Source organism: Geospiza fortis, unplaced genomic scaffold (assembly GCF_000277835.1).
Source record: "Geospiza fortis unplaced genomic scaffold, GeoFor_1.0 scaffold138, whole genome shotgun sequence".
Lineage (NCBI taxonomy): Eukaryota > Metazoa > Chordata > Aves > Passeriformes > Thraupidae > Geospiza > Geospiza fortis.
In genome coordinates, this window is record NW_005054307.1 from 10,855,227 (window position 1) to 10,881,107 (window position 25,881).

At 35.8% G+C, this 25,881-nt stretch overlaps 1 protein-coding gene across 1 annotated transcript in view; it reads left to right on the forward strand.

The window, feature by feature from the left end:
* MALRD1 (MAM and LDL receptor class A domain containing 1) overlaps positions 1–25,881 on the forward strand; it is a 271,411-nt gene that overhangs the window by 51,278 nt on the left and 194,252 nt on the right. Inside the window, exons 6-10 of the mRNA XM_014312109.1 lie at positions 3,380–3,473; positions 7,082–7,225; positions 10,756–10,913; positions 17,432–17,524; positions 19,742–19,949. Coding sequence (XP_014167584.1) covers positions 3,380–3,473; positions 7,082–7,225; positions 10,756–10,913; positions 17,432–17,524; positions 19,742–19,949 — 697 coding nt within the window. The remainder of the gene's footprint in view (positions 1–3,379; positions 3,474–7,081; positions 7,226–10,755; positions 10,914–17,431; positions 17,525–19,741; positions 19,950–25,881) is intronic.

Below are 25,881 nucleotides of genomic sequence, written 5' to 3' on the forward strand. Positions count from 1 at the left end.
AAACATTAGCAGATTAAATGTAACTTAGGGCTATAATATTGTGGGGGATGTACACTCACTGCTATGCATAATACTGGAGAGAAAGGGGGGAGCAGAGAAGAAAATGAGAGGGCTTTCCTGCTACAGCAGTTACTGTGAAGTTGCTTAGCGTGCAAACCTGAAGGCATGGCAGCACAACCTCGTTTCCATAAACCAAATGAGCGCCATAATTACTTGGCTTCCATATTGGGCTAAAGCATCCAACAGGATCTTGATTTTTGAAGTAATACTGGCCTGCTCAACTCTTCTGAGAATGTATATTGCAAAAGACCTGTACCCAACTCAACACAAGTATCAACATTGTTATTAATCAGCAACTTACCTCTACCTGATAAGAATGTATGTATAGCAATCTGAGGTTGTATTGGAAGGGCTTCCTTCTAGATTTATTTTTTCATCATTTGTATTACTTGGAAAACTGAATTAGTCTGGGAATGGGTAATATAATATGGCATCTATTCCTCTGAATTGCTAGGTCCAATCCTAATTAGATTATTGCTTGCAAACCTGGTTATCCTTTGGCCTCTATCAAGTGAACTGATGGGCAGAGTCCAGAAGCTGGTGTCAAACTTACTGCAGTAATCATTACTATTGACTTAAGAAACACAGCTCAGAACCCCACAAAACCTAGAGTCTGAAGCTGAGTAAATTTTCTTCTGTTTGCACATTTTGCTCCAGTGACAGTTTGCAAGATATCACTGTCATACAAGTGAATGCAATTCACTTGCCCTTTTGCACTTGTTTTATGTGACAAACCTACAGGGATAGCTGTGGCATTTTTCAAGATAAAGTTTTGATTATTAATGTTTCTATGGGGAAAAAATGATGGGAGAAAAATAATTTTTATTTGGATATACAAATCACTTTGAAATAGGTTGCTTTAGTACTTTTTTCAATTTTAAAAACACATTTGAAGTGAGATTTTAATTAATATCTACCTCTGAACTTCCCCCGCTTATTTTCTTCACTCATGTTGATGTTGACTGTTTAATACTTACGTCTCTTCCTACTAAGAGTCTGGATTATATTTATGGAATACAGAACTTAGTTTGGCATTTAAAAATCTTCATTTCATGGAGTTCTGAGATGCAGAGATTGCCAGTGATTTAACTACTGAACAAGCAGAAAGCTCAGTATGTCTGTGTTGGTTGAGTTTTGGAGAACTCTATCATGGTATTCTCTCCAAGCTACTTTTGCTCTGATTTACTGAGGACAAATATTTGTCTCCCAGACGTCATTAAGGAAAAGGGTTCTAGGCTTGGGGTTCATTTCTGTCTTTATGCTTGATTCCTGTTTCACCTCGTGCTTTGCAGCTGTGCTGCAATCTGCTCCTGTGGCTGCGCTGTGGAGCCAGCCCAGCTCGTGTTTGAGACCCTGCAGTCCCCCTGCACTTTCCATGCCACCAATGGAGCTGCAATGTTCATTTGATCTGGTGCTCACAGATATTGCATAGATAAATATCATCGCAGCTATGAGCAAATAGTGCCATGAAGATTTTTTTTGTTACTGACTTGTGAGCTTAAAGAGCTCTAGAGTTTGTGTGAGAAGGAAAACGGAACGGTTCCTTGCTGGAGTAAATTTGGGTGTGAATCACTTTGGTTATTATTGGAATGAACCTAGGGAAGGTTAGCTGGTTATCTGCACCAGATAAAGCCTGGATAATCTTTTTTAAACACAAGAGCATCTGGAGGCATCCAGTAATATTATCTTCCGGAAGAGGGGAAGTTGAGAGACTGTGAATGAGTTTTGTGGAAACAGGTTCACACAGACTTTGTATGCTCTGATGGAATATGGACTTGAAGCAGCCTCTGATTTTGCTCCAGCAAAGTGAGCTAGTCCCTCTTTAATGATTGTCTAAATCACTTTTTCTCACTATATAATAAAATCTGACTATGAAACCCCAAATGCAAGCTATAAGTAGATATATATTTTAAATAAAGTTATTAATAAACAAATTTTGAATTCAAAATGAAACGTCACTGTGCAAAGGTAAAATATCTGTCAAATCCTTGATGTTAAATAATATTTCTGGTGTTCTAATTATAAAATAGTGCACTATAGCACTATATTGTTTTAGGAACTTATTTGTTCTTGTGGTGATGTCATGAAAGTACACATTAATGGCACATATCATTGCAGAAGAATTCAAGAATTCAAAATACTGTTTTCTGAAACAAATCGAATGAGCAAATTTTCAAGATGCTCATTTCATTCACATAAACATATTTTAGAATGTGGTATGGTTGCCATTTTTGTGCAAGCCTACTGCAGGTTCAGTAAAACAAACAAAAGACCAAACATTTCAAAAAAACCCTCAAAAATTCCAATTTATAACAAAATGGTCGTATCATTGGATAAGTTGTGTCATCTTGCACGGTGAAAAACTCAGTTCTTGGTAATTTATGGGGTTTCTGCATCAATCTGTTAAACTATGCACAATATGAACTCTCAAGGTGTTGCTTGAAAAATTATTGCTAACACTGTGAATTCCTTAATAAGAGCTAGAATGTACCTCTAGGTAGATTCTGCCTCCAGGACTCTGCAAAATCCTGGAACTATTTCATCCCAAGATGTGGCTAGGGAATATTTTAAGGAGTGTTATTCATAAGATTGATTAGCTGGGTTGTTTTGATTGGTATGTTTTTGTTATGTTTTCCCAAGGACTGCTATTGATCAGTCAGTTCCTTTGTACACCACTGCAGAAAATGTGAAGTAGTCTGTGCATTTACAAATATGGATTGAAATCTGCCCTTAAAGTGGAAAAGTAAAATATTTGTAACTTCTTGTGTATGGAAGACTTTGGTGGGAGAAAAAACAACCCCCATTGTTGTAATGTTAGAGCAGAATAGCTGTCAACCAAGTACTCCTCAAGATTTGTGTTGCCTAAAATGGCTTCTGAATAATGGGTTTTTTTGCTCTGACTTTTCTCCAGGTTTTTGAGAAATTCTGAAATCAACCAGAAAATGTTCATATTTCCAGTCTCTGGTGGAATATTGGCTTGACAAAACACAAAATCCTTTGTGTTCTATTCTTTAACTGTCATGATCCTTGCTTAGATTTTAAGGCATTTTATTGTGATTTTCAGGTCCTTCCTGTTAAATTCTACTTTAATCTTGAGTTAGATGATTGGACTACCTATCTGTGCTCAGGTGAAAAAGCCACAGATGTGTCAAAAAGCCAGGATGATAATCCTCCAAAATTGTTAAATGTGTGATTAGAGTTCTCATATTTCCTTTAGATAGTCCATGGACTTGACTGGCATATATTGTGTGGGTTTTTTTGTTTTGTCTGTGACACTGATAAACTCTGTTTCTTGTTGATTTCCTGTTAATCCCTTTAGGTTATCTTCTCGGGAATGGTGGAGACCCAGAGAAAAGGTGAAAGTGTTGCCATTGATGATATCGCCTTCAGTGAAGGATGTTCTATAGCACATGGTAAGAATATCTGTTTTTAAGGAGCCAGGTCATTTTACATTTTCTTTTCCTTGGATTAGAAGAGAAATTGCAATTGTTTTGCTATTCAAAGGGTTTTTTAACTCTGAAAGTGTTTTCATTTGGCTCATTTTCATTTCCCTAAACAATCATCTGTCTTTTCACATGTAAACACAATTGCAAAGAAAGACAATACTTTAATAAATCTGATACATTATAAATGTAGGGCTCAGCGGGTAAAAAAGATCTACTGGTTTTGGCTGAAGAATTGACGTGCTCAGCCAGCTCAGGCAAAGCTATGGAGCTGACTAGGAAGATTCCCAAGGCACTCGTGTATTTCTAAATGCAAGGAGGTCCTGATCCTCAGCTGTGCAGTGGGGTTATGCTGTTCTGCTCTGCTACATCCCAAGCTGTAATGTCAGGCTGGTCATCTCTGCAGTCAGACCATCCCTGCGTGTCAGGATTCTGCAGCAAAACATTTCCTATTTCCCTTTTCAACCCAATGTATTTGCATGGAAAAGGAGTGCTACCCATCCTAGCATAAATTAAGTTGCTTGCTGCTCTGTATTACACAAGAGTATTGCCCTCTGGCACCTCTGTCACATCCTCAGGTGAGTGCAGTTCTGATTCAAAGCACCTCCTTTGTTTTTCTTTCTTTTATTCTTGGCATGGGCACAGAGGGTTTAGACTTTAAACTCAACTTGAGATATTAAAAGCAGTGTTTGACACAAACCAAGCTAGGTTACATTGTTGATTTTGTGTGTACCATACTCTAAATAATGCTCTCTAAATTTCCCTGTAGGAAAATACTATTGAAAAGAGATGCACATGGGTATCAATCTGTTACAGTGCTAAGCAATTTCAAGCAGATCATATTAAGAGCAAGATGCAAACCCTAATTTAATGATGCCAGCAGGCATATATATATTTAGATTTTTATAATTCTAGAAATCTATGTACTTGTTTAACCAGTTGCTGTGGGAGATCTGTTTGTAAAAATACACTGAGTTTTTCAACAAAGTTCTTCTAAAGCAAAAAAAAAAAAATCAACCAAACAAACCACAGCTATGAGATGAAACACTATTTCAAAGAGATGGAGGAGGAAAAAAGAGGAAACTTATGTATGTTTTCACCATATCTTATAAATCCAGATGTTAAACTTAGCTTACATGGCAGCTGTTGAACTCCGTGCTGTGCCTCACAGATTGAGCTGCTGCACTGTCAAGTGCCTTAGGTATATTCTAATAAGAGCCAGTTCTTATCCTGTGTTTCCTCATTAGGAGAAGTCAACTTCATTAGGTGACATCTAAATGGCTCACAGCAGCCAAAAAACAGGGTCAAAGAATCCTAATTTTCTCCCTGAAAGAGAAACGTCACTACTGAACATCTTCCAATAATTAAAGCAAAAGGTCAGACTAATGGTCGGTTGAATTTGAAATAATTTTTTCACTAGTCCTTATGGAATGTCTGGAAAAGTAGACTTTTAATGAAAACCACTTTAATTTCATGAAATCCCTAGTTAAAACTTGCATTTTAAATGTGTTCCTCATGATTTTTATTCCCAGTACAAATGCACAAAAGAGATTACCTAGACACCTGTATTCATTAGCATGGCTATGATTTTAGGGCTGTGAATAAAATATCTCAAGTTTTTGTGCTTTCGGGAGTTTCTTGATGCAAACTGTGATTCTTAAATATAAAAGTAATTTCATTATGCTTTAGGTTCTTCCCTTCTATCCCCTGTCTCCCAAACTGCCCCACTTCAGTCTGCTGTCCAGTTCTCCTAAAGACTAAACTTCATGCTTTGAAAAAAATGCAACTGAAACCCTGTCATCTGTATAGCAATTTAAGATACTCTACAGTTTGTAGTTTCCCCAACTGCTGCCACATTGTTTGTTATCACTCAAAACCCCCACAGCTCTTTATCATATGTTTGAGTATGAGCTACAGAAAACATCTTTGGCTGTAAAATAGAAAAGATGAAGTTATTTTCTTAAACACACATAATGCAAAATCTCCTTTAATTATGCATTTAGTAGGCCTTCTGTTCAAAGGCTTCATATTCTTATCCAAGTGGCTGCTCTGCAGAATTCCCTCTCAACTTCCAAAAAATTATATATGTGAAGAGCTCCACTAAGAGTGTCCTTCTCATCTCTATATAGAGATGAAAGCAAAGAGCTCCAAGGCATGAAAGTGGAATTCTGTAAGGGAGAATGCTTTTGTCCTCCTTAAGTCACTTGTAATGCAGAAGTGACAAAGCCTCACTGCAAATATATGTTTTTTTTTCTGGAAAACTGAAGTAATCATTTATGTATTACTTATAATGTATAAATTTTGACAAAAATACAATATGAATACTTTAACTGACAAAATCTTAAACTTAATTCCTTAGTTAATTCTAATCCTGCAGAGACGTAGCCTTTAATATTACCGAAGCAGGTATTTGAGATGAACTGCTACAGGGATGGGAGTCAGAAAATCCAAAATACTAATCTTACTGTTGTCTGACATGCTGTGGCATTAAGAGCTAGAAAATGGGTAGTTTGATGAAACGAAAAACCCTCAAAAATATATAAACTAAATTAAAGAAAAAAACCACAGACTGACTCAAAATGTTTTGTGTCATTACTTCAAAAATGTTAAAAGAAGATCTTGATTCCTTTTGAAAGAACTTGCAAATTTTTTTTACATGTTGAAATCTGACAAAATCCATCCTTTTCTAAATCTTTGTGGAATTTTGCATTTTCTGTGGGAAACAAGTATTTGACAAGCTCTTTCTCACACAATACACGTGGTTTGAAAACAGCACACATTTATTCAGCACTAGAACAAGGAAGAAATGAAAGGTTTGCAGCACTGCCTGGACAGCCCATTTCACTGAAGTGTCAGTAACGTGAATAATACAATGTCTCTCAGATGAAGGAGACAATAACATCTATGTGAACTAACCTGAAAGTGTTTTTTCCGTACAGTTAGGAATCTCTGTGTTTTCTCTGAGATATTCTGACTGTTATTTGATACTGTGACTTAACCAGGAGATTACCTTTCCCTGCAATAACATTAAGAAGTGAAACTTCCATTGTCATAGTGCAATCCTGCTTAAAATCCTGAGGCAGCTAGACTAGCCAGGCATACTGTTAAAATCTCTCTGAAATATGTGGTGATGCATTCAGAATCCTTCTGTCTCTAAAAAGAAGTATTCTCTTACAAGTATTGTGGAGATGCTGCCGAGCTTAACCTGTTAAAAGCGATTTTTCTGTAGCTATCACCTAGAAATGTAAATAGGTATTTCTTATTACTGCATGTCAGTTTTTATGTTACCTGGCAACTCTCTCTGCAGAATTGAATTCATGAAGGTTGTGATGACTGGCTAACATAAAGAGCACTCCATTGCTTTCAAAGAGGCATCTGTCCTGAGGGAATGATTTCTTAGAGTATTTAAAGATGTCAGGATGAAGTACAGGGCAGCAATCAGGGATACACAGGGCTTTTGAAGCAAGCTTTTGAAGAAGCAGAAATGTTGCCAAGGAGTGTAATAAGCATAGATTTCTAATGGGGAATAGTTTCATAAAGAATGACTTAAGAAGTGATTGGTTTTCTTTGTCTTTTAGTACCACAGATTTCCATTTTTGAGCTTGGCATGTGTGAGTGGCACTCAGACCAGGCAGCTGAGCCTGCTCAGGGGGCATGGCTGCAAGCTGGGCATACGCTTGCCTCCAGTTCCTTCCTGGAGGATTCCAGCAACAACACTGAAGGTGAGCATTTAATTTAACTCAAAATTCATACTAGCTGTCATGAAGAGTGTAGTGCTTTTTATGACAAGATGGTGCCTCAATACCAAAACAGAACAAAACTACAGAAAGTATTTGTATGTATTTTGTACGTAAATTAGGTTTTGTTTTGGCTGTTTAATAAGAACATCATGAACACTCCTTCTGGTAAGACAGAAAATATTTTATTGTAAGAATTAATGAATTTTTTTCAGGTATTCATGAAATATTTTAACATAAGAATTCTATTATAAACTAATAGCTGATTTATTTTCCAGTTTATTCTTTTTATGAGATCTGAGCAAGAATTTGGTGAAATTAAATTAAATCAAATCAAATTCATCTATGCCCCCAGCCCTTGTGTGTGTGTGGTTTTTTGTTTTGTTTTCATTTTGATGCCTGGCAGTTTGACTTGTGTAGTACTATTCTGCTTGAGCATACAGTCTGGAATCTCATTTTAAACCTTTTATTAGGGCAAATGTAAATAAACAATTATTCTAGAAAATAGTGTCCTACCTTTAAAATGAATAATGTTAGTCCAGATGCAATTTTAAGAAGCAAAGAGCATCACTTGTTTTTGAAGTCACTGTGTAGTATGTCTCTATGGGTTTATGGGAAAGGTTTTTGAAAGCTTAATGATGTAAATTTCTGAGTGTTCTATTGTGAGATGGAATTGTCTTGCCTGCTAAGTGTTTGCCTTGTGTACTGAGGCTGCCTTCAGTGGGGTCAAGTACTGCTAGTTGTTATAGTACAGTTTGTGATGCAGCTTTGAAGAACTGATGTTGTGGAGATTACTGCCTGAACTTTGAACCCACAGAAATGGAGCACATCTCATTGATAGAAGCTGAATGAATGTTAGATATTGTTTTTATTAAAAAAAAAAATAGCATGCATTTCAATACATTCTAGTAACCATAAGTCAAATTATTGTTGAATAGCAAGGAAAAGTGCCTGAGTGTATACACTATGTTAAAACTCATTTTTGCAGGTATGCATAATGAAGAGCATAGAGTAAAGCAGGTTTTTTTCCCCTTAAATGTGAAGAGAAGACTCATATCATCTTCCAATTTCCACTGGAGTATCTAAGAAAAAAGAGACTTTTCATTCGATTTTATTCGAAAAACCTCCCTGAAAGTCATTTTATCTGTGACACACCTTAACATGACTTCTTAAGGGCTAGTAATGGGTATGGATTTCCCTTTTAATGCAATATTGAGAACACAAAAGATATTGAAATTCTGTAAGGGCTTTTACAAGAATGTATTACAAGCTCTGTCTATGGAAAAAGAACATATTTGGAAATATTTCCTGCAGAGGTGCTTGGGCATTACTGTATGGATATGCACAGGCTGCTGGGCAGGCTGAACTTCCCCACCTGCTTAGGGAAATTCCCTGTGCTTCTAAGTCATAAAGAAAAATGAAAATGTGTGAAGAAACAAACATCAGAAGAACACACAGAATTTAATTCATTACTAACATTGAAAAGTATTGAAAGATCTGAATTGTGATTGCTGACCTCTCAATACATTCAGTATTTTCTATTCATGCAGATGTGTCGAGACATAAATAAAGATGTTGAATATAAAAAAAGTTCTATAAAGACATGGTATGCAAACTGCAAAAATACCATGCTTGAGGACTCAAACTTGCAATGCAAATAGAGCTTGACTAAGTTTTATATTATGATTTTGATCAAAGCTTTTGCTTCTATAAATAGAAGAGAGTTAAGAAATAAAATTATAAAGAAGAGGTCTATAAACAACTATATTTATAAAGAAAAGATTTCTTACAGTCTTTGAATAGTCCTCCCTTGCTTGTATCCCTAAATTTAATAAAATACTTTCCATCCTTGGAAAGCCTTTTTTCTTTGTTTCTTTATTGCTTTGTTTCTCTAGTTTTGTATTGTAGGCAATTTATCTATCATTTTTCCTCTTAATTTCTCTGATGTCAAAAGTTCTCACAGAGGTTTTATATTCCCCTGTAATATGTTCAGAAGGTAATTTTTACTTGTTTTTCTTTTTTTATATATGTTTCATGTATGCCATCATAGTTTCCATAGTTTATGTTTCTTGCATGGGATAAGCAGAAGCAATCACAATACTTGCACAAAATGCATTCCCTAAAGTAGAGTAAGCATGCTTTTTTGGATACAGGCTCGTTCTGGATGCTCCATAGGACTTTGGTATATCTAGAGCACAGCACTTGCTTTCTTGTGAAAAAATCATGTCAACTCCTCTTTGTTCTGCTTTTAAATATTCAAGTACTTGAAAGGAGAGAAAATAATGTTAATTATCGCTGGGCTCAGAAACTAAAATTGGTTGGTTTTATAATGGCATCAGAGAACTCTGAAGTTAGATAAACAACTGGTAGCATATCTTCTAGTGTTGCATTTTCCTCTTGTGCACAAGATAGCAGTCACAGACGTGTAGATGCTTTGTTCATGTCTGTGAAAGAGAAATCTGAGTTTAATCTACAATATTTTCTTATATACAGGTTAGTTGCTGGGGCATGAAATTACGAGCTTAACTCCAAGGAAATTTCAAGAATATATTACAGTGTAAATCATTGCATAACACAAGACTAAACAGGCAACAAAAGGAAAAGAATGTTTATAGAAGTTCTTTATAAAAACTAGGGTTTTTTTTGGTGAAATGACACTATCTTCCTTCACCTTGAGATTGTGTAACATTTGTATTTGAGATAAGTTTTATTTAGAGAAATAAACATAGAAACGGCGGACTTAAAACCTCTAATCAGTCCTTGTTTATTATTTTAATAGTTGCTGCAGAAAGCAGCAAAATCTTCAGTGACTCTTTCCCCTAAAAGAGCTGATATATTTAGTAAAAAATATTTAGCTTTTTTATTTCTGAGAACTAATAGACACTGTTAAGGGGATGGAGAACTCCTTAGATCTCTGTAGGAATGCTTTTATAAGGGCCAGTAGGTCAAGCAGAGCATAAATTGCTTTTCTGCTCCACATGGAAAGACAATATGCTTCCAATGTTTTGTTGCAGAAGTTCTGTCTGAGGAGTAAAGACCTTGATTACAGGTGGAGATGTGACTGCTTCTTGTAGCAGTAGTGCAGATGACCTTTATTTCTTTGGTTGTTTTTTAAGCATTGCTGTGAAAAGCGTATTTCCCAAAAACCACAGTGGGAAGAAAGCCCAGTTTCCACATATATTTGTCATTGCATATTGAATGGTTGTAAATGTAAGGAGGCTGAGCTGGGACTTCTTGCAGGTTTAAGCATGCAAATTGAAACTTTGAGATACCATCAAACTGATGTAATTCGTGGTTGCTGGGGCTATCTGTGAGTAAAATGAAGATATATATATTTATCTATTTAATAGGAAATAGATGATATCCAAGTCACATCATCAGCATGATGATCAGATTTGATTCTTGCTGGAATGGATCTTTGGTGGAATTACATGAGAGCAGTTCATATTTTTAACAACTGAGAAAAAAAAGTTTTGCGAAAAAGTGACGTTTATGTTCTTTCCTTTTTTCTTCAGGCCATTTTGAGTGGTTAGAAGCTAATGACAAGGCATTATATGAAAGGGCCCATCTAAACAGCTCCATGTGTCATTGCTCCAGCAAAAATTGCCGTTTTCAGTTTCATTACTCCATGGCAGATAGCAGTGCTCTCAAGGCAGTACTGCTTATGAACCAGGTAAGTAGAAAATTGTTCATTTCCAAAAGGTAAAAGTGTGGCAGCCCAGGTGTTATCAGACAAAATGCAAGATACACCTGCTGCTGCTTGCCTGTCCCTTGAGTCTGTTTGTGCACAAACTAACTTGGTTACTGGTGTTCCAGTAATTCCACTGGTCTGTGCAGTTGCAAAGCCTGGGTGTTCACCATCTCAGCTATGAACTGATTTGATGGGTGAATGTTCTGCACTAAGGTTTCAAGGACAAACCCAGCTATTACAGAATTAAATCAATTGCAGATTTCAAGGAGGAAATCTATAGTAACAGCTTTTCTAGCCTTCTTCCTGTTATGGAATTAAGAAAATAGGTGTTTTTGTCTATGGAGACATATTAAAAAAAGTTGTTGATTCAGGATAGCTGGAAAGTTCTTGATTAAACACCTGCTTTGCTTTGCCCAAGTGTTATAGCAGTAATTTTTCCATTCTTCTACCTATTAGTAGATAAAAGAGCCCTGCCAGAATGAAACACAAATATCAGTTGAGCATTGCTAACTATTTCCATCTTTCTTACCTCCCCTACCTTGAGAGACTTTCTACTATTAGGATGTTCTCTTTTGGAAGTCTGGTTTGATAGGTTAGTATTGATGCTTTGCACTTCATGAAAGCAAGATCAGTAGAGATGCTCTCATTCAGTTAATGGCTCTCATATCTTGATGCTGGAGGTGAATTCTTATCACCCAACAATATACATATTTAAAAAGATTAATCACAAAGATTAGAAGCTAAAAACCCCAAAGTATAACACAACCAAAAGGTCTTAAAATAAGAACAGGTAATGGAAACAATTTCTTTCTTTCTGATTGTGTTTTTGAATATTCATGAAAACAACTCCAGACTTTTGCTCATGTTTCATTTATAAAAGCCAATAGTTGTATTTTCTATGAGTGTGTCAGGGAATTGTAACATAATCAGTGTTCTGGTCAGAATGCACAGATTTTTGTGCCATAATACTTGCCAATAAATCCCTAGGTATGACACTTGCAGCAACCTTGAGACAGAATAGGAATATTGATCTCAGCAGTTCACCTAAGTAACATCAATGGACCTAATTCAAGAGTTGTTTTTCCCTGAAAACAGAGCAAATTTTGTAAGTGAAAACCATAAAAAAACTGACATATGACATATGAGTTCCCATAGAGCTAGGAGCCTAGATTGAATTAATTGATAAACTGGTCCTTACATGCTCATTAGAAGAACATTTTCTGGCATTTATTACATCAGTCCCCTCTGTTTCCACAGATTCTCTTAGCCCTTCTATGTTTTAGTTATTGAATTTCTCCTTCAATCAGAAGTGTATTTATTGCCCACAGTTAAAGATGATGTGAGTCACTCATACTGCAAAATTTGCCAGAAAAATCTTCAGGAACAAAAGTTTCTGCTGGTAGTTTCAGGAAAAATAAAACAACATACACACTCATGTTTAAGACTTCTTAAAATGAAAAGAAGGGAAAGTCGGCTTTTTCACATTTTGCTACTGAATCATTAGGTTGTTTACGAAAGACAAATGAATTGTCAAAACTAGCATATAGTAAGAACCAGAAGTGAGAGTTGAGCACTTGCTCTGACCCTGGAAATCAACAGAGCTGCTGTCCTGGAAGATGTCATTCAAAACAGCCTCTCAATTGTGTGTACCTTGCAGTTTCCTGCACATCCTATCACTGTATTTATTGATCAAAACCTCTTGTCTTTGAATAACTCTTGCTAAATCTCAGCACTGACAGGCCCAACACCCCTGGAGACTGGATTATACCCAATGTACAGTTTCAGTACTGTTCTTAGAGATAAGTGACACAGATGTTGTAAATTTATCCCTGGCCTTCCCCACTCTTTCAAGAGAGAGAGCAAAGATGAGTGAACATATTTTCTAATCTAGACATTGTGATATCAAGTGTAAGACAGGGAATTTCGATTGCTCTTGGGTATGAAGAAGGATAAGGGAAACGGACATTTTTTGTCAACAAGTAACCTGCTGTTTACTTACATTTACTTTGCAGTCCATGATAATCTGCAGCTTTTCCTCTTTTCTTGCTGGCTTGCCAAACTGCCCTTCATTAAACACTACTGCATTTGACTATTTGATTTTTCTTTTTTTATTGAGACTCATATGTCTTTGAACTTTGCCTTATTGGTTTGGAAACTGGTTTCTGCATACTGAGATGATTTGAAATGCAAATGTTGTTCTTCACAGTGCTTGCAATTCCTCCCAATATAGTATTTTCTATATTGTTTTAGAATTTATTTTTCATCTGACTCTTTACACTCTTGAGTCAGTTAGCCAGCACAATAATTATATCAGGTTCTGGAACAGATCTATGCAGAACTTTATTATCATTTTCTTTTAGTTTAATAGAAAATTTTTGACATTTCCTCTTTGAAATAAGCTTACATTTCTATTTGCACACACACATTTCATTACACCAAATCACCACAATTTTTAAAGCATGTGTTATATGAGATTGTTTAAAAACCTTAATGAAGAGAAATAACTATTTTTTCAAGTCTGTTTATAATTAAAAAAAAAGACTACACAGCTAAACACAATTTGCTCCTTATCAGAAGCAGCGAATACAGGTTTCTCAGTTTCTAATTCTCTAGCTGCTTACAAGGTTGCTAGCAATTCGTTCCAGTGTCTTAAGAGTTGTTCAGCATCTTGGCTATAATTGCATACTGTACTTTTTCCTTAGCTGCCATATATGTCCTTTGTTCTCCAATTGTCTGATTTCCTACACATTGTCCTCAGGTTCTCAGAACTTGCTGTTGATAGTAAAATATCCCTTCCAGTACGCAACCTTTATTTAAAAAGGTGATTCCATTCCAGTTTTAGTACTGCTGGCTTATATGTATTTTTTAACATTATTTGTCTATTCTGGTCCATATTTGAATTCCCATTTAGCAATATTAACTCTTCTACTGACATAAAATATTCACAGAATCATGAAATGTCCTGAGTTGGAAGGTTACACACTAGCATCATTGAAGTCCAGCGCCTGGCCCTGCACAGGACGCTCCAAGTGTCACGCCACGTGACTGAGAGCATTGTCTAAATGCTTCTTGAGCTCTGTCAGGTTTGGTGCTGTGACCACTTCCCTGGGGAGCTGTTCCAGTGCTCACCACCCTCTGGGTGAGGAGCCTTTATCTAATATCCAATTTAAACCTCCCCTGACACAACCTCAGGACATTCCCTGAGGTCCTGTCACTGGTCACCACAAAGAAGAGATCAGTGCCTGACCCTCCTCTTCCCCTCCTGAGGAAGTTGTAGACTCCAGTGATGTTTTCCATTAATCTCCTCCAAGGTGAACAATCCAAGAGACCTCTGCTGCTCCTCACACAGCTTCCCCTCAATGCCCTTCACCATCCTCATGGCCCTCCTTTGGACAATAACAGTTAAATCTATTTTTTATATTGTGGCACCCAGAACTGCCCCCAGCACTGGAGGTGAGGCTGCCCCAGTGCAGAGCAGAGCAGAGCAGGACAATTCCCTCCCTTGCCCTGCTGGCCATGCTGTGCCTGATGCCCCCCAGGACAGGGTTGGCCCTCCTGGCTGCCAGGGCACTGCTGGCTCAGGTTCAACGTGCCATGGACCAGGACCCCCAGGTCCCTTTCCATGGCTCTGCTCTCCAGCATCTCATTCCCCAGTTTGTACATTCAATTAGCAAAATTAACTGTCTGTTAACTGACAGATAAATTTTAATATTTTCAGTAAAAATGGAAACCAAATAATATCATGTTGAGTCTATCACTTGCTGTTCATTACTTTTTTGTTACTCCCTTTAAGTAATGGGCTTATTTTTCTTCCTTTTGTTGCCTTAATCTTTACATCTTGTATGGCTTTAAAAGATCCAGAAATTAGGCAGTAAAAGATAATTTCAACTAATGCTTATACATGCAAGTATATTTATATCCTAATGCACTAAAATTTTTCTGTGTGTTCAACAACACTTGCAAAAGTCATGTGAGTACACTCCTCTACAGAAGGTAAAGTTGATTAATCATTGTGGGGGAAAAAATAAGCTTTTGTTGCAAATTACTCTCTGGAAAGAGAAGTAGGGACAAAATAATGGGTGCAGTTGCACAGCAGTGCAGGTATCGATAGAGAAATGTCAAAAAAAAAAGATAAAAATATTTTATAGATAGAGACCTTTATAAAAAGTTGTGATTTCTCTTCCATCCTTCAAATCTGAGTGGCATTATGTCAGAAAAAAAAGATTGTGGGGAAAAGGAACAATTCTTGCCCATTTTAGCTTTACAAAAGGTTGTTTATTGATAGTAATATATCACAGTAAGGGGAATAGAGTAAAGTTATCTTGAGCAACCGCTCCCCTGCATCACCAAAATAAATCTTGAAGGAAAGTACTGGAAAAGCAACACCTTCCATATTTTGGAAGAAGGCTAGTGACACAAGGAATGTGCTAGAGGGGTTAACCCATTTGTAGCAAAGAGGTGGAAGAATAGGACAAGCAGGGTGAATACTACAAGTATTGTGAGGAAGGAAAATGATATTGTTGACTTTTTAGAGCTGTATAAAATCACAGGGTAAAATCTGCTTAAAATACTCTTTCATCTGAGGAGACTTACAGCTTTTAGTGTAAATAAAAGTCTCAGAAAGTCTGGCTACTGTACAGAAAACTCAAGTTTACTGCTACAAGCTATTTACTACTGCTGTAGTAAAATTAGCTTGGGAGAAAAATGGTCATGGGGCTGGGTTTCCAAGCTGTTATTTGAACGTGAACAAAATTATAGTATCAAGGTGCATCCAGTCAAATACTCAGCAAATGCAGTGCTTCCCAAAAGATATACAAATGTGTTTGAAGGGTTTGTACATGCAGGTGGGGAGGGAGCATGTTAAATAAAAGCAGAAATTTAACCACAGGCTATGGTTTTAACCTTCCATGCAATATGGTTCCTAGTACATCATCCTTTTCTGTGTCTCATATGTGCCTAAGATATGGTTAGGCTGAGAGATTTCCTTTAGAAGCTGAATTATTTAGCAAAATGAAGCAAGTTTTACACAAAATGAGGTGTTCTCAATATCAGAAGACTTTTGCTGAATATGTCATGTAAAGAATTGAACAAATACATCCTATACTAATGCAGAAACTCACAGCTGACTTTTAATTCTGAAATCAAGTATGCCATGAGCTTTATCCAATTTGATCTCTTCTGTCATTGAGTGTTTGGAATTAGTGTGTTGCCTTGGCCTTGTCTTGCAGTTATCCAACATTTCTTTTATTTTTTTTTTTTTTGGATGATCTTTGAACACATGTTCAATGGAGATTTAATCTTCCAGCTTTGCTAATATATCAGAATGGCCTTGGTAAGAAAAGAGCACTAATTGTCTGTACGTCACAAATAATTTCAATGTTCTTCTGCTGGCTCACAGCCTATCAAGCAGTAGACAGCACATTTCTCCTCTCTTTTATATTATAAAACAGGAAAAAAGATAACTGTCCTTGTCTATAGTACTGATAACATTTCACATGCCTATAATAACCCCTTTTATTAATCTCCTGTAAGATAAATTGTTTTATACTTTCTTGTCATACAAGAGACTCCATTTCTCTTATCCTGCTTTGCATCTTTTCCTGAACTGCCACTAATTCTGTAATATCCTTTGTGGAAAAGCTATGACCAATACCTTGCAGCTTCCTAAAAGGTGTCTCAATATTTGATATTTTTAATAGTGAGTCTGTTTGTATGTATAGCCTAAACTTTTCCTGCGGGTTTTTTCTGTCTTTTTGGTTTTGCTCTATTTTGCAACTGCTTCTTGAAAAGATTTTGTGTGGGTATATAAAGTTCAAATTTCTGCCTTCTTTCCTTTCTGCCTCAGTATGCTCCAAGTGGGCTCATGACCAGAAGCAGAGTGAGTGTGAGATACTTCTGCCAGATTATTGAATCAAAAGGGCTTGCATACAGGGAGCCTTGCTATATGTAGCACTCTTCCTGTTACCTTTAAGAGGTGGAATTAAAATGGGAGGATTAAGGTAATTCAGATCATGAGTAAAAGTTGTTAGGTGTTACCCTGTGTCCTTGCTTTACAGATTAAAAAAAAAAAAATTAGCTCAATTGATTGGGTAATTCTGGCAGACCAGAGCTTGAGTTCTAAGAGAACTAAATCTAATTAATTACACAACATAATATAAGCAGTTATTTATGAAAGGAAGCTTATGTAGAGAACACCATGGAAACATATTGTTAAATTCAGGAATAATATGGCTTAATTTACATATTAATTAATGTTAATTCTACCAACTCAACTCCTGATAATTATATTATTAGTCTGTTTAGTCACAGTAAACATCTCTTCAATAGACCTCAGTGCAAAGATTGCAAATGGATATGAGAAGCTGTATTTTTTTCACATAAACACATGTAGTTGTTTGGCTGGGAGATGAAAAGATGGAGGATGAAAAATGGCCTCAATAATTAATAATTTCTGGAGGAACAAAAATTATCTTTATAACATTGTTTTTTACATTTTACAGAAGGAGCATATCTTGTGGGAAAGCAACATCATGACTAAGAAGGAATGGGTCAAAGTGAATATACACCTACCAACAGGACAAGAAAATATAAAGGTATGAATGAAAAAGGCATGTGCTCAATTTTTGAAGATGCTTTACTTCATTGTTTGTAAATCATCTGGGAAGCCTAAAAATTTGTTAAAATTGTGTGTATATTGAATGTCTTGCTTTTTTTCATTGCTTCAATGTGAGTAAATCTCTGGCAGTAGCTCAAGAAAACATCTACACAAACATGACATACAGAAGCTGCTGCATTTGAATAATATGCAAGAAAATGAATAAAAATCTCATCTGATTCTAATTAGTCATCTGAGGCCAACTCAGGAATTACCAACTCATTTAAATGTATATATACTGTTAAGTGAGATGAGGTAAATGATCTTTGTGGAACTTCAGTGAAATTTTGTAAATCGCTAATTGGGAAGATGCCTTTTCCTTGAAATTTCAGACACAGAGATAAATGCTAAATTGCAGCTACTTAATTTTTATATTAATTTACACATTTCAATTTTAAGTAACTTTCCATTTACGATTTTTTGTAGTTCTGTAAGTAACCATAATATTGTACTGTTTCAGCAATCAGCTGAAAATATAATCTCTATGAAAGGACAAAAACTAAGCCCACTGCAGGAATTGGTATTTTGACAGATGTTAGAATGAATGCATTCAGTAAGCTAGGAGGTTCTAAGGGTGTGTTGTTGCCTGTCTATCCTTTTCCCACAAGGACAATTCTGAATATACAAGTAGATGTGTAATTAAGTTATCTGTAGTATCTAAAATGAAATAAACATCTGTTTAGGTTGTATATATATGAATAGGAAGCCAAAACTGTGTATTCTTGTACAAAACCTGCAAGGATCCCTTGCGCTTAGGGAAGGAAACATACTATTTTTAAATTTGTGCTTATTTCATATTTTCAGCACAGCATTCTTTTTTTTTTGAACTGGTAGAGAGAGCATGGAAGCATTAGACAACTTTTGTAATTTTGAAGAAATTTTCTCTAGTGGAAGACAATGACATATATAACTCATATTTTAGAAAGAAAAATTCCTCTTGAGATTTCACTCCAACCTAATTGCCAGGCTTTGGGGAATGTGCTAGACCCTCCTGTTTATGCCCCAAATCAGATCTGTCCTAGTTTTCTTCTGTTTTGTCAGATACTCTAACACAGTGCTTCGTGATCCTTGCACATAACTACTTTCTGAGACTCACACTTCTGTCATGTCCCAGCCTGTGAAAACCCACAAATCCATTTTTATTTATCCCTCTAACTCCTGCTCATTTTTATTTTCTCAGCACTTTCTTTTATTGCCATCCTAATCTTTTTGATGAATCCAAACTTTCCTCCTCCAACTTGCTGCTTTACTCAGGTAAAAGAAACATTGAGAGCGCAAATGGGATAATTTCATTGCTTTGAGAGCCAGCAGAGCTGGGCTGCACCATGCCCAGGAGCAACAGATGCTCTTCTGGAATTTCATTGCTATAAATCAGCTTGTGCTAAATCTGCTCAGAGCAAGGGAACTCTGTCAGAGAGAGAAATGCTCCTTGAATCTCTGTGTCCATGTCAACAGCAGTAAAATAAGCAGGGTGAAGGCACAGGCCCAGGATTGGCATGCCCAGGATTGGCATGTGATTGTCCAAATAATTAAAACATTGGCATGGTTCGTAGAAAGGTTTGACATAAGCAAATCAGCCACCTCCAATCCAGTGCCCAGAACAGTTCCAGGATTGCAAGCAGGCAGGGACCAACACCCCAGCAGAGGCTGGGTGCATCCATTTTGTTTTACGTGATGAAACAGTTATCAACTGTTAAACTCTGCTATGCCAGCTGATGTCCAAGGACAGTCCCCAACCCAATTTACACACTTATAAATGGAAATTTTCTCTTGGAGATCTGCAAAATGAGCTTTTGAAGACACTTCAGAAAGGAAGATGGATTCTTTAGGATATTAAGTTTCAGGACACCTTTCTAAAGCACAGAGATGTTACTAGTTTTTAGCTAAAGGTTTATGAGACTAGGGGTTTTTCTTTAAAATAGACTTTTTTTCTTTTTAACTTCACTCTTGGAATTCATCCAATTTCAGCTTAAAATTTTCCATAATTTCAACATGAGATAGCCGTGGAAAATTTCAGATTCTGGTTTGAAATTTACCACAGTTTTGCAATGGAAATTATAAAGCACTTTTACACCTTTTTACACCTAGAACTGTTTTGTGTAAATAAAAATCAGTTTCACCCTGTTGCCTGTTAATGCAAATATTTTATTGACAGCTTGTGTTTAAAGGAGCACTCCAGAGCAGGGCAGGTTTCATCTGCCTGAGTAGCATCCAGCTCTTGGATGCTGCACCATCAGAGCCAGCAGGTTTGTGCTCCTGGGAAGAACCCCCCTGCAGGGATGGGCAGCCCGTGGCCCCTGGACCAGCCCGTGACTCTCACCGGGACTGCCCTGGTGGCAGCGATGAGGACCCAGCCACCAGCTGTGAGTGAACCCCATTGCTTTAGGGGGACAGCCTGCTGAGGAGTGCTGTGAAACCTGAACATTTCCCTTCAACAAATCACTAGAAAAAATACTTTAAATTTCTATGGCTTCTTTTCCCCTGGAATATTTAATGACATACAGGTTAGAGAAAATGTTCATAGCATTTTCTTCTTTCCATTGCTTTGTGTTCCTCTGTCTGGCCTCATCATTATGTTTTAGATACAGCAGGTAATTTATTTAATAATCTGCTAAAATACAACATTTACTGTGGTTTTGCTTAAATATATTCCCTATATACCTCTTTCATAACCCTAATTTGCAAGGGAATGAAATCTGCCTTGGGATTTGTTCTCTGAACAGTTTTCTAATTTAGACTCTTTGTGAATTACTGTCAGAAAATGCATTAAGTGACATTATATTTGCACTATGATACAAATCACCACAGAAATGTAGTTCAGAAGGTACATCTTCATTATATTTGCAGCTGAAGGTAAGTTTGTTTAGAAACCACAGTGTCTACTGTACAAGCAAGAGTAAAAAGAAAATAATTAAAATTACTGAAAAATGTCTGTAATAATTCTGAATAATTTTAGATCTCCAAGTGAAAACGTCTTTAGGGACCCTATCGCTTCTAAAATTAATACTACAGGGCATGCATAAGTATGTATGTTTGCTTGTGGTAGTAACATTTAAATATGTGTTTAACCTAAAAAATGTGCACATATTTAAGATACCAGTGATGATATATATATTGCTGCTGGGACGTGCCAATTAAAATTTTGTGTATTGCTCAAGGTAGCACGATTAAAAACACTGATAATATTTTATTTTCTAATTCCTTGATGAGACTTCAGGAAATATTTGTGACTGCAAGCCATTTTTTAAACTCGCAGTCAGAATCCTTAATTTTTTTCAATTACTTAAATAACCATGTGGGAGCTATCCCTGAAACAAGTAATATGTGCAAATGCTGAAATAATATTTTAAATAGGAAGGGGTATACTGTTTTATCTCTGGGTAGAATCTAAGGAAACATTAAAGTCTGTAAGGGCTCCCTCTCTGAGAACTCTTTTGGATTTTTACAAGGCTTGACCCTATACTGTGTCTGTGTCTCTGTGTCTGTCCTACCTCCACGGGTAAGAATGTGGAGAGTCCTTGTAAGTTCTTTGGGAGGAATGGAAGTGAATTGTATTTTCAAAGCTGGACTTTATTTCTCAGCAATTTAGCAATCCCACTTCATAACAATGAAAAAGAATTGTGGTAAAGAGCAAGTGGAAATAAAAAAGAATAATTTTTAGGTTTCAAAAGATCACGAAAAATAATTATTGCAGTTGAAGGGAGCTTCTAATCATGCTACACAAGATGAAAATTAAGATAACTCCAAATATTTACAGGCCTGTGACTCAGACACTGGACATTTAAGTTGGGTAACCAAAAGATTACAAATTACCTAGATCTAGTCAGTCTTTTAAAGATCACAGTAGAATTTTTGGGAATATTTCCTCCGCCCTGGTGAAGTTGATGGGTCAGAAAAACAGACATTTGTCACAAGAAGGAAAAGTCAGAATGACCTGATGTTCTCAACACTGTCCTTTGCGGAATCTCCAGAGTTATGGTGCTGGGACAAGGAATGATGAGAGCCACAATCAGTGCAAAATGTTCTTCAAAATCTCTGCCTAGTGCTCCATTCTCTGTTGTTGTTTCTGCAATTAACTTTGGTTTTTGTACTGACACTGATTCTCCACTAACTCTCTTCAAATTAAGGAAAGTATGACACTCAGTTGAAACTAAGGAATAGGGATTGTTGAGAGATTCACAGTTTGAAGAGGTATCATTTCATTGGAGCAGTGCACAAAAGTATATTCATCCCCCAAAAAGAAGGTGGAAACAGGTTATTTTCTGGAGTATAAGTACCAATAGTAGTTGCTTATTTCTGTGGCTACTGGCTGAGAAGAAAGAACACATAAAAATGTGCCATCTTTAAAATAGCAATAACTATTGTTAAAGTTGGCCCATTTTAATGGATAATATTGTCTTCCATGCTTCCCACACACCTTTCCAGGAAAGATGGCCCTAATGGAATATAGGTACTCAGGAGTTTTAGTCAGCTTAGAAGATTCATCTTTTAGACACTTTCCACACTATTGAGAAAAAAAGGTGTGAAGAAAAAAATCTTATTTTTGTCCTTTGTTCTTTTATTCCCATTATATCAATTTTCCACAAGATCTTGATATTGTCCTCCATGATGTTTAGAGTTCACTATATTTATTCATATTGATTTTCAGTAAAATTTCCTATCTGGTACAGTGATGCATGTTTTAGCCTTTATTAGGTCTTTTAGCATCTATCCTTGGGCACATCCTCAGTAGTTTCCTACTGTCGAAGTGTTGTCAGGTACTGAAAGAGCTGACAGATCTCCTACTGAACAAAACAATGGCAGACAGCTGGTACTTAATGTGAAGGATTCCTCTCCTTTAAGAATTTATTTTTTTCATTATAATAAGAAATTTAAAAATAATGTTTCTTTTTGATCATGTTGATTTGACATGAGTAGTGTTATAACAACACAACTTACTACAAGAACAAACACATAAATGTTTTGTAACTCTTCCTAATCTTTCTGTTTAATCTCTGCTCATTTATATAAATACATATTTAAGTCTAGGAGACTTAAAAGTCTCAAAAATTAGGAAGTTGTCTAGGAAACATTTATGCATAATAGTAACATCTTTTTTTGTGTTGTTAAAATCTATTAATCTAATGGAGTGTCAAGTTATGAAAGTAAAGATTTTACTAATAAATTCTACATTTTCATTATGTCTTTTCTGACACCTCTTGTTTGTGATCACTTCTAAATTTTTTATTTCAGTGAATGATAACAAATTATGAAAACCTAGTTAATATATTTGAACAGAAAGTGAGAAGCAGGAGTTGGATAATTTAAAGGACTATAAAGATCCTCTTCATGTTGATGCCTTTTCTTTATTTCCCGCCCAATATAAAGGAAGTTTTGTACTAAATACTGTGTCAAATAACTAATATTTCAAACACTATACTTATTATTATTTTTCATTATTTATACATAAACTTCACAACACTTATAAACCCATAAATACAAATGAATCAGTCGCTAGCAGTCCTAGCAGCTTGGAAACAAGTCTAGGAAGCATTTGCTATTTTCAGGTAATATCACACTTTGATCCAGTAGTGTTTCTGGAAATTATCTGCTCATCAGCATCCATGTAAATTCAAAATTATTGTGGGGTGAGGTTATCCTATAGGCATTTCTGAAAGAGGATCACTTCATTTAGCTTAATTAGAAGCTTTCTTAAAACAGCCATCTTTACCTCTTCCGCTTTTAATTTAACACCTCTAGTATTACCTTAAGTATTCTCAGTTTTCTGTAGTATTTGTATAATTTATGAATATGGAATATGTAGAATGACGGAAACCTGTATAATTTTAACATCATGTAGCTTTTACAGCATTTCATTTACAGTATAGCAATTTACAATTGCAAATCCTTGAAATCTTCCACAGCAGGTAAGCACAGACACAAATATTTTTATTAACATTCAACATTGAAGTGGAAAGAGCACTTTTTAGTCTGAAACATTAGTTTTACTAAACATTTGTGCATTTCCTGTGACACTGAATTTGCCTGAAATTGTCAGTCTCTGTTCATTGATCTCGTATGTGCATGTGGAGAACAAGAAGCCATACTGATATATTTACATTAATTTTAAAAAAGAAAAATTCAAAGTTTTCTTACTGTTAAAATGAAAGCAAATTGTTGTTTCCTTTCTATTTTCATTTCTGTTTTGCTGAATTATAAAGGTCTAAAATAGAGAACTGACTCCTTTTCCACTCAAATTGTCAAAAATGTATCTGCAGTTGGAATCCATTGAAATCTTCCTAGTGAAATATAAAAGATAAGCTCTGGCACTGAGAATTCCAGTAGGAAGGGACAAAATACATCAGAAAACAGTTTTATGTCAAACTTAACTGCAGCATGACTACTCAAAAACTATAGGCTATGCAGTCACTTATTTTCCTACTATGGATAGTGAAAGATTATCTATAATCCCTTGAAGGTACAGATAAAAATGCTGAATGTTTGATAGGAAAGGCACATTTCTTAAGGTTGATTAATGTTTGAGGAATGAAAAAACACACTGAAAAACTCTCTTACTTGGATTTGGATTTTAGCCAAAGCACAGAACTTTTCTTTCAAGCTTGATTAAATATTTACAAGCCTCCCTTAAATTTTTAGAATTAAGTAGGGATAAAGATTAAGTTTGACTGTTAATTTGGACAAGTGCATTTCACTCACAGTTGATGGCAAGCTGTTCTACAACATATTTACACTTTTAAATTGAAGTATCACTTCCAGATACTACATAGGGGCAACACTTGGGTTTGGTAATTGACTCTGGTCAGTATTTCTGCATAACTGGGTGCTTGTTTAGAGCTTTAAATTTCATGTGAAAGGTGGAAAAAAAATCATTTAGCATCTAAAGTGTGGTGAGCATTACCATATTCTATTTCCTCTCCACCACCCAGAAGAAAAAAAAAAACAAAACAACCACCATCATCAACAAAAACGAAACCCAACCATGATCATCAACCAAAAAACACTCCAAAGTGCACCACCACGAATGTTCTTCCTACCTTTATAATTGTGTTCAGAGTTGAAAAAGTTTGTAAAAATGACTGGACAACTGGACAATACCAATTTCTTTTGGGATCATGTTTTGCTGTGTATGCATGTCTTGTTTTTCCCCCACTGCTTATATATTCAGCATAAAAAGGGATGTTGATATATTTCTTTCTATATCTATAGGGTTAGAAGAAATTGTACTACAGGCTACCAATGTAAGAAATGCTGATTTCACCACCTCTCTTCCCGTTGAACATCAAGGGCAATGATGGGCCCTGATCACAAAAAAAGCTGTTGTTTTTATCAGCATAACAAATCTTTTTGAGGTCACAAATGCCTCCAGTTAAAAGAAAATAATAATTAAAAAAATGTTTCCATGCTAAATACCTTTTAGGGCTGTAAAATAATAGTTGTTAGTACTATTTTGATCTTAGTTTCATATTTAAACCATTATTTTAACTCATTTTCTTTGGTACCTACAGGGTTATTTATGGATGTCTTCTTGGATATTACTGTGCAGACACTGCAGTCAGCTGTTTATGCAGAAGACCTTGTGTGGGGTTTAGGGAGGCCAGGAGAGAGAGATATTTAAGCAAACAATGTTTGTCTTTTTGTGTCACATTGGTTCTCTCAAGACTGCTTAGCTAAGGAAAGCAAAATGTCTAGATATAGCATTAATTACCAAAACAGCTTAGTCTTGGATATCAATTTGCATGTTCAACATTAATATACTAGCAATTGAAGTCTAATTAAAAAGATACCTTCTGAAAAGCATGAAAATTTAATCAAATAAGTTAGCCAAGTTTCATTTTAAACTAAATATGCTGCACTAAACAAAAAATTACGCACCATCAAATTTTAATGTATATGGTGAAGCCAGATAAGAGACGCTCATATTTGTGGTTTATTTTCTACCTTAAGATTTAGCTGCTCAATAACCACTATATTCTTTGGAAACTTTCAGTATTTAGCTTTGCTGCAATGATGCTTAAAGAAAGATGCATTTCATTTTGGTTTTGTACAATCTGAAAATTGGAGTAATATATATGATGTGAGGCTGATATGATCAGATAAATGTGCTGTGGGAGCAGAAAGTGATAAATACAGTTCTAGAATAATGGTTGCAATTGCAATAAGTGACCCCAGGAGTTAGCTGTAGTGCCTTAGGAAGCTGTTCTGGACCAGGAAAGAAAACTCTGGGTATAAAACTTTCTTATCAAAATAATTATTTGTACTCAATCAATGTAGGAGTGTGTGAAATTTTTATACAAT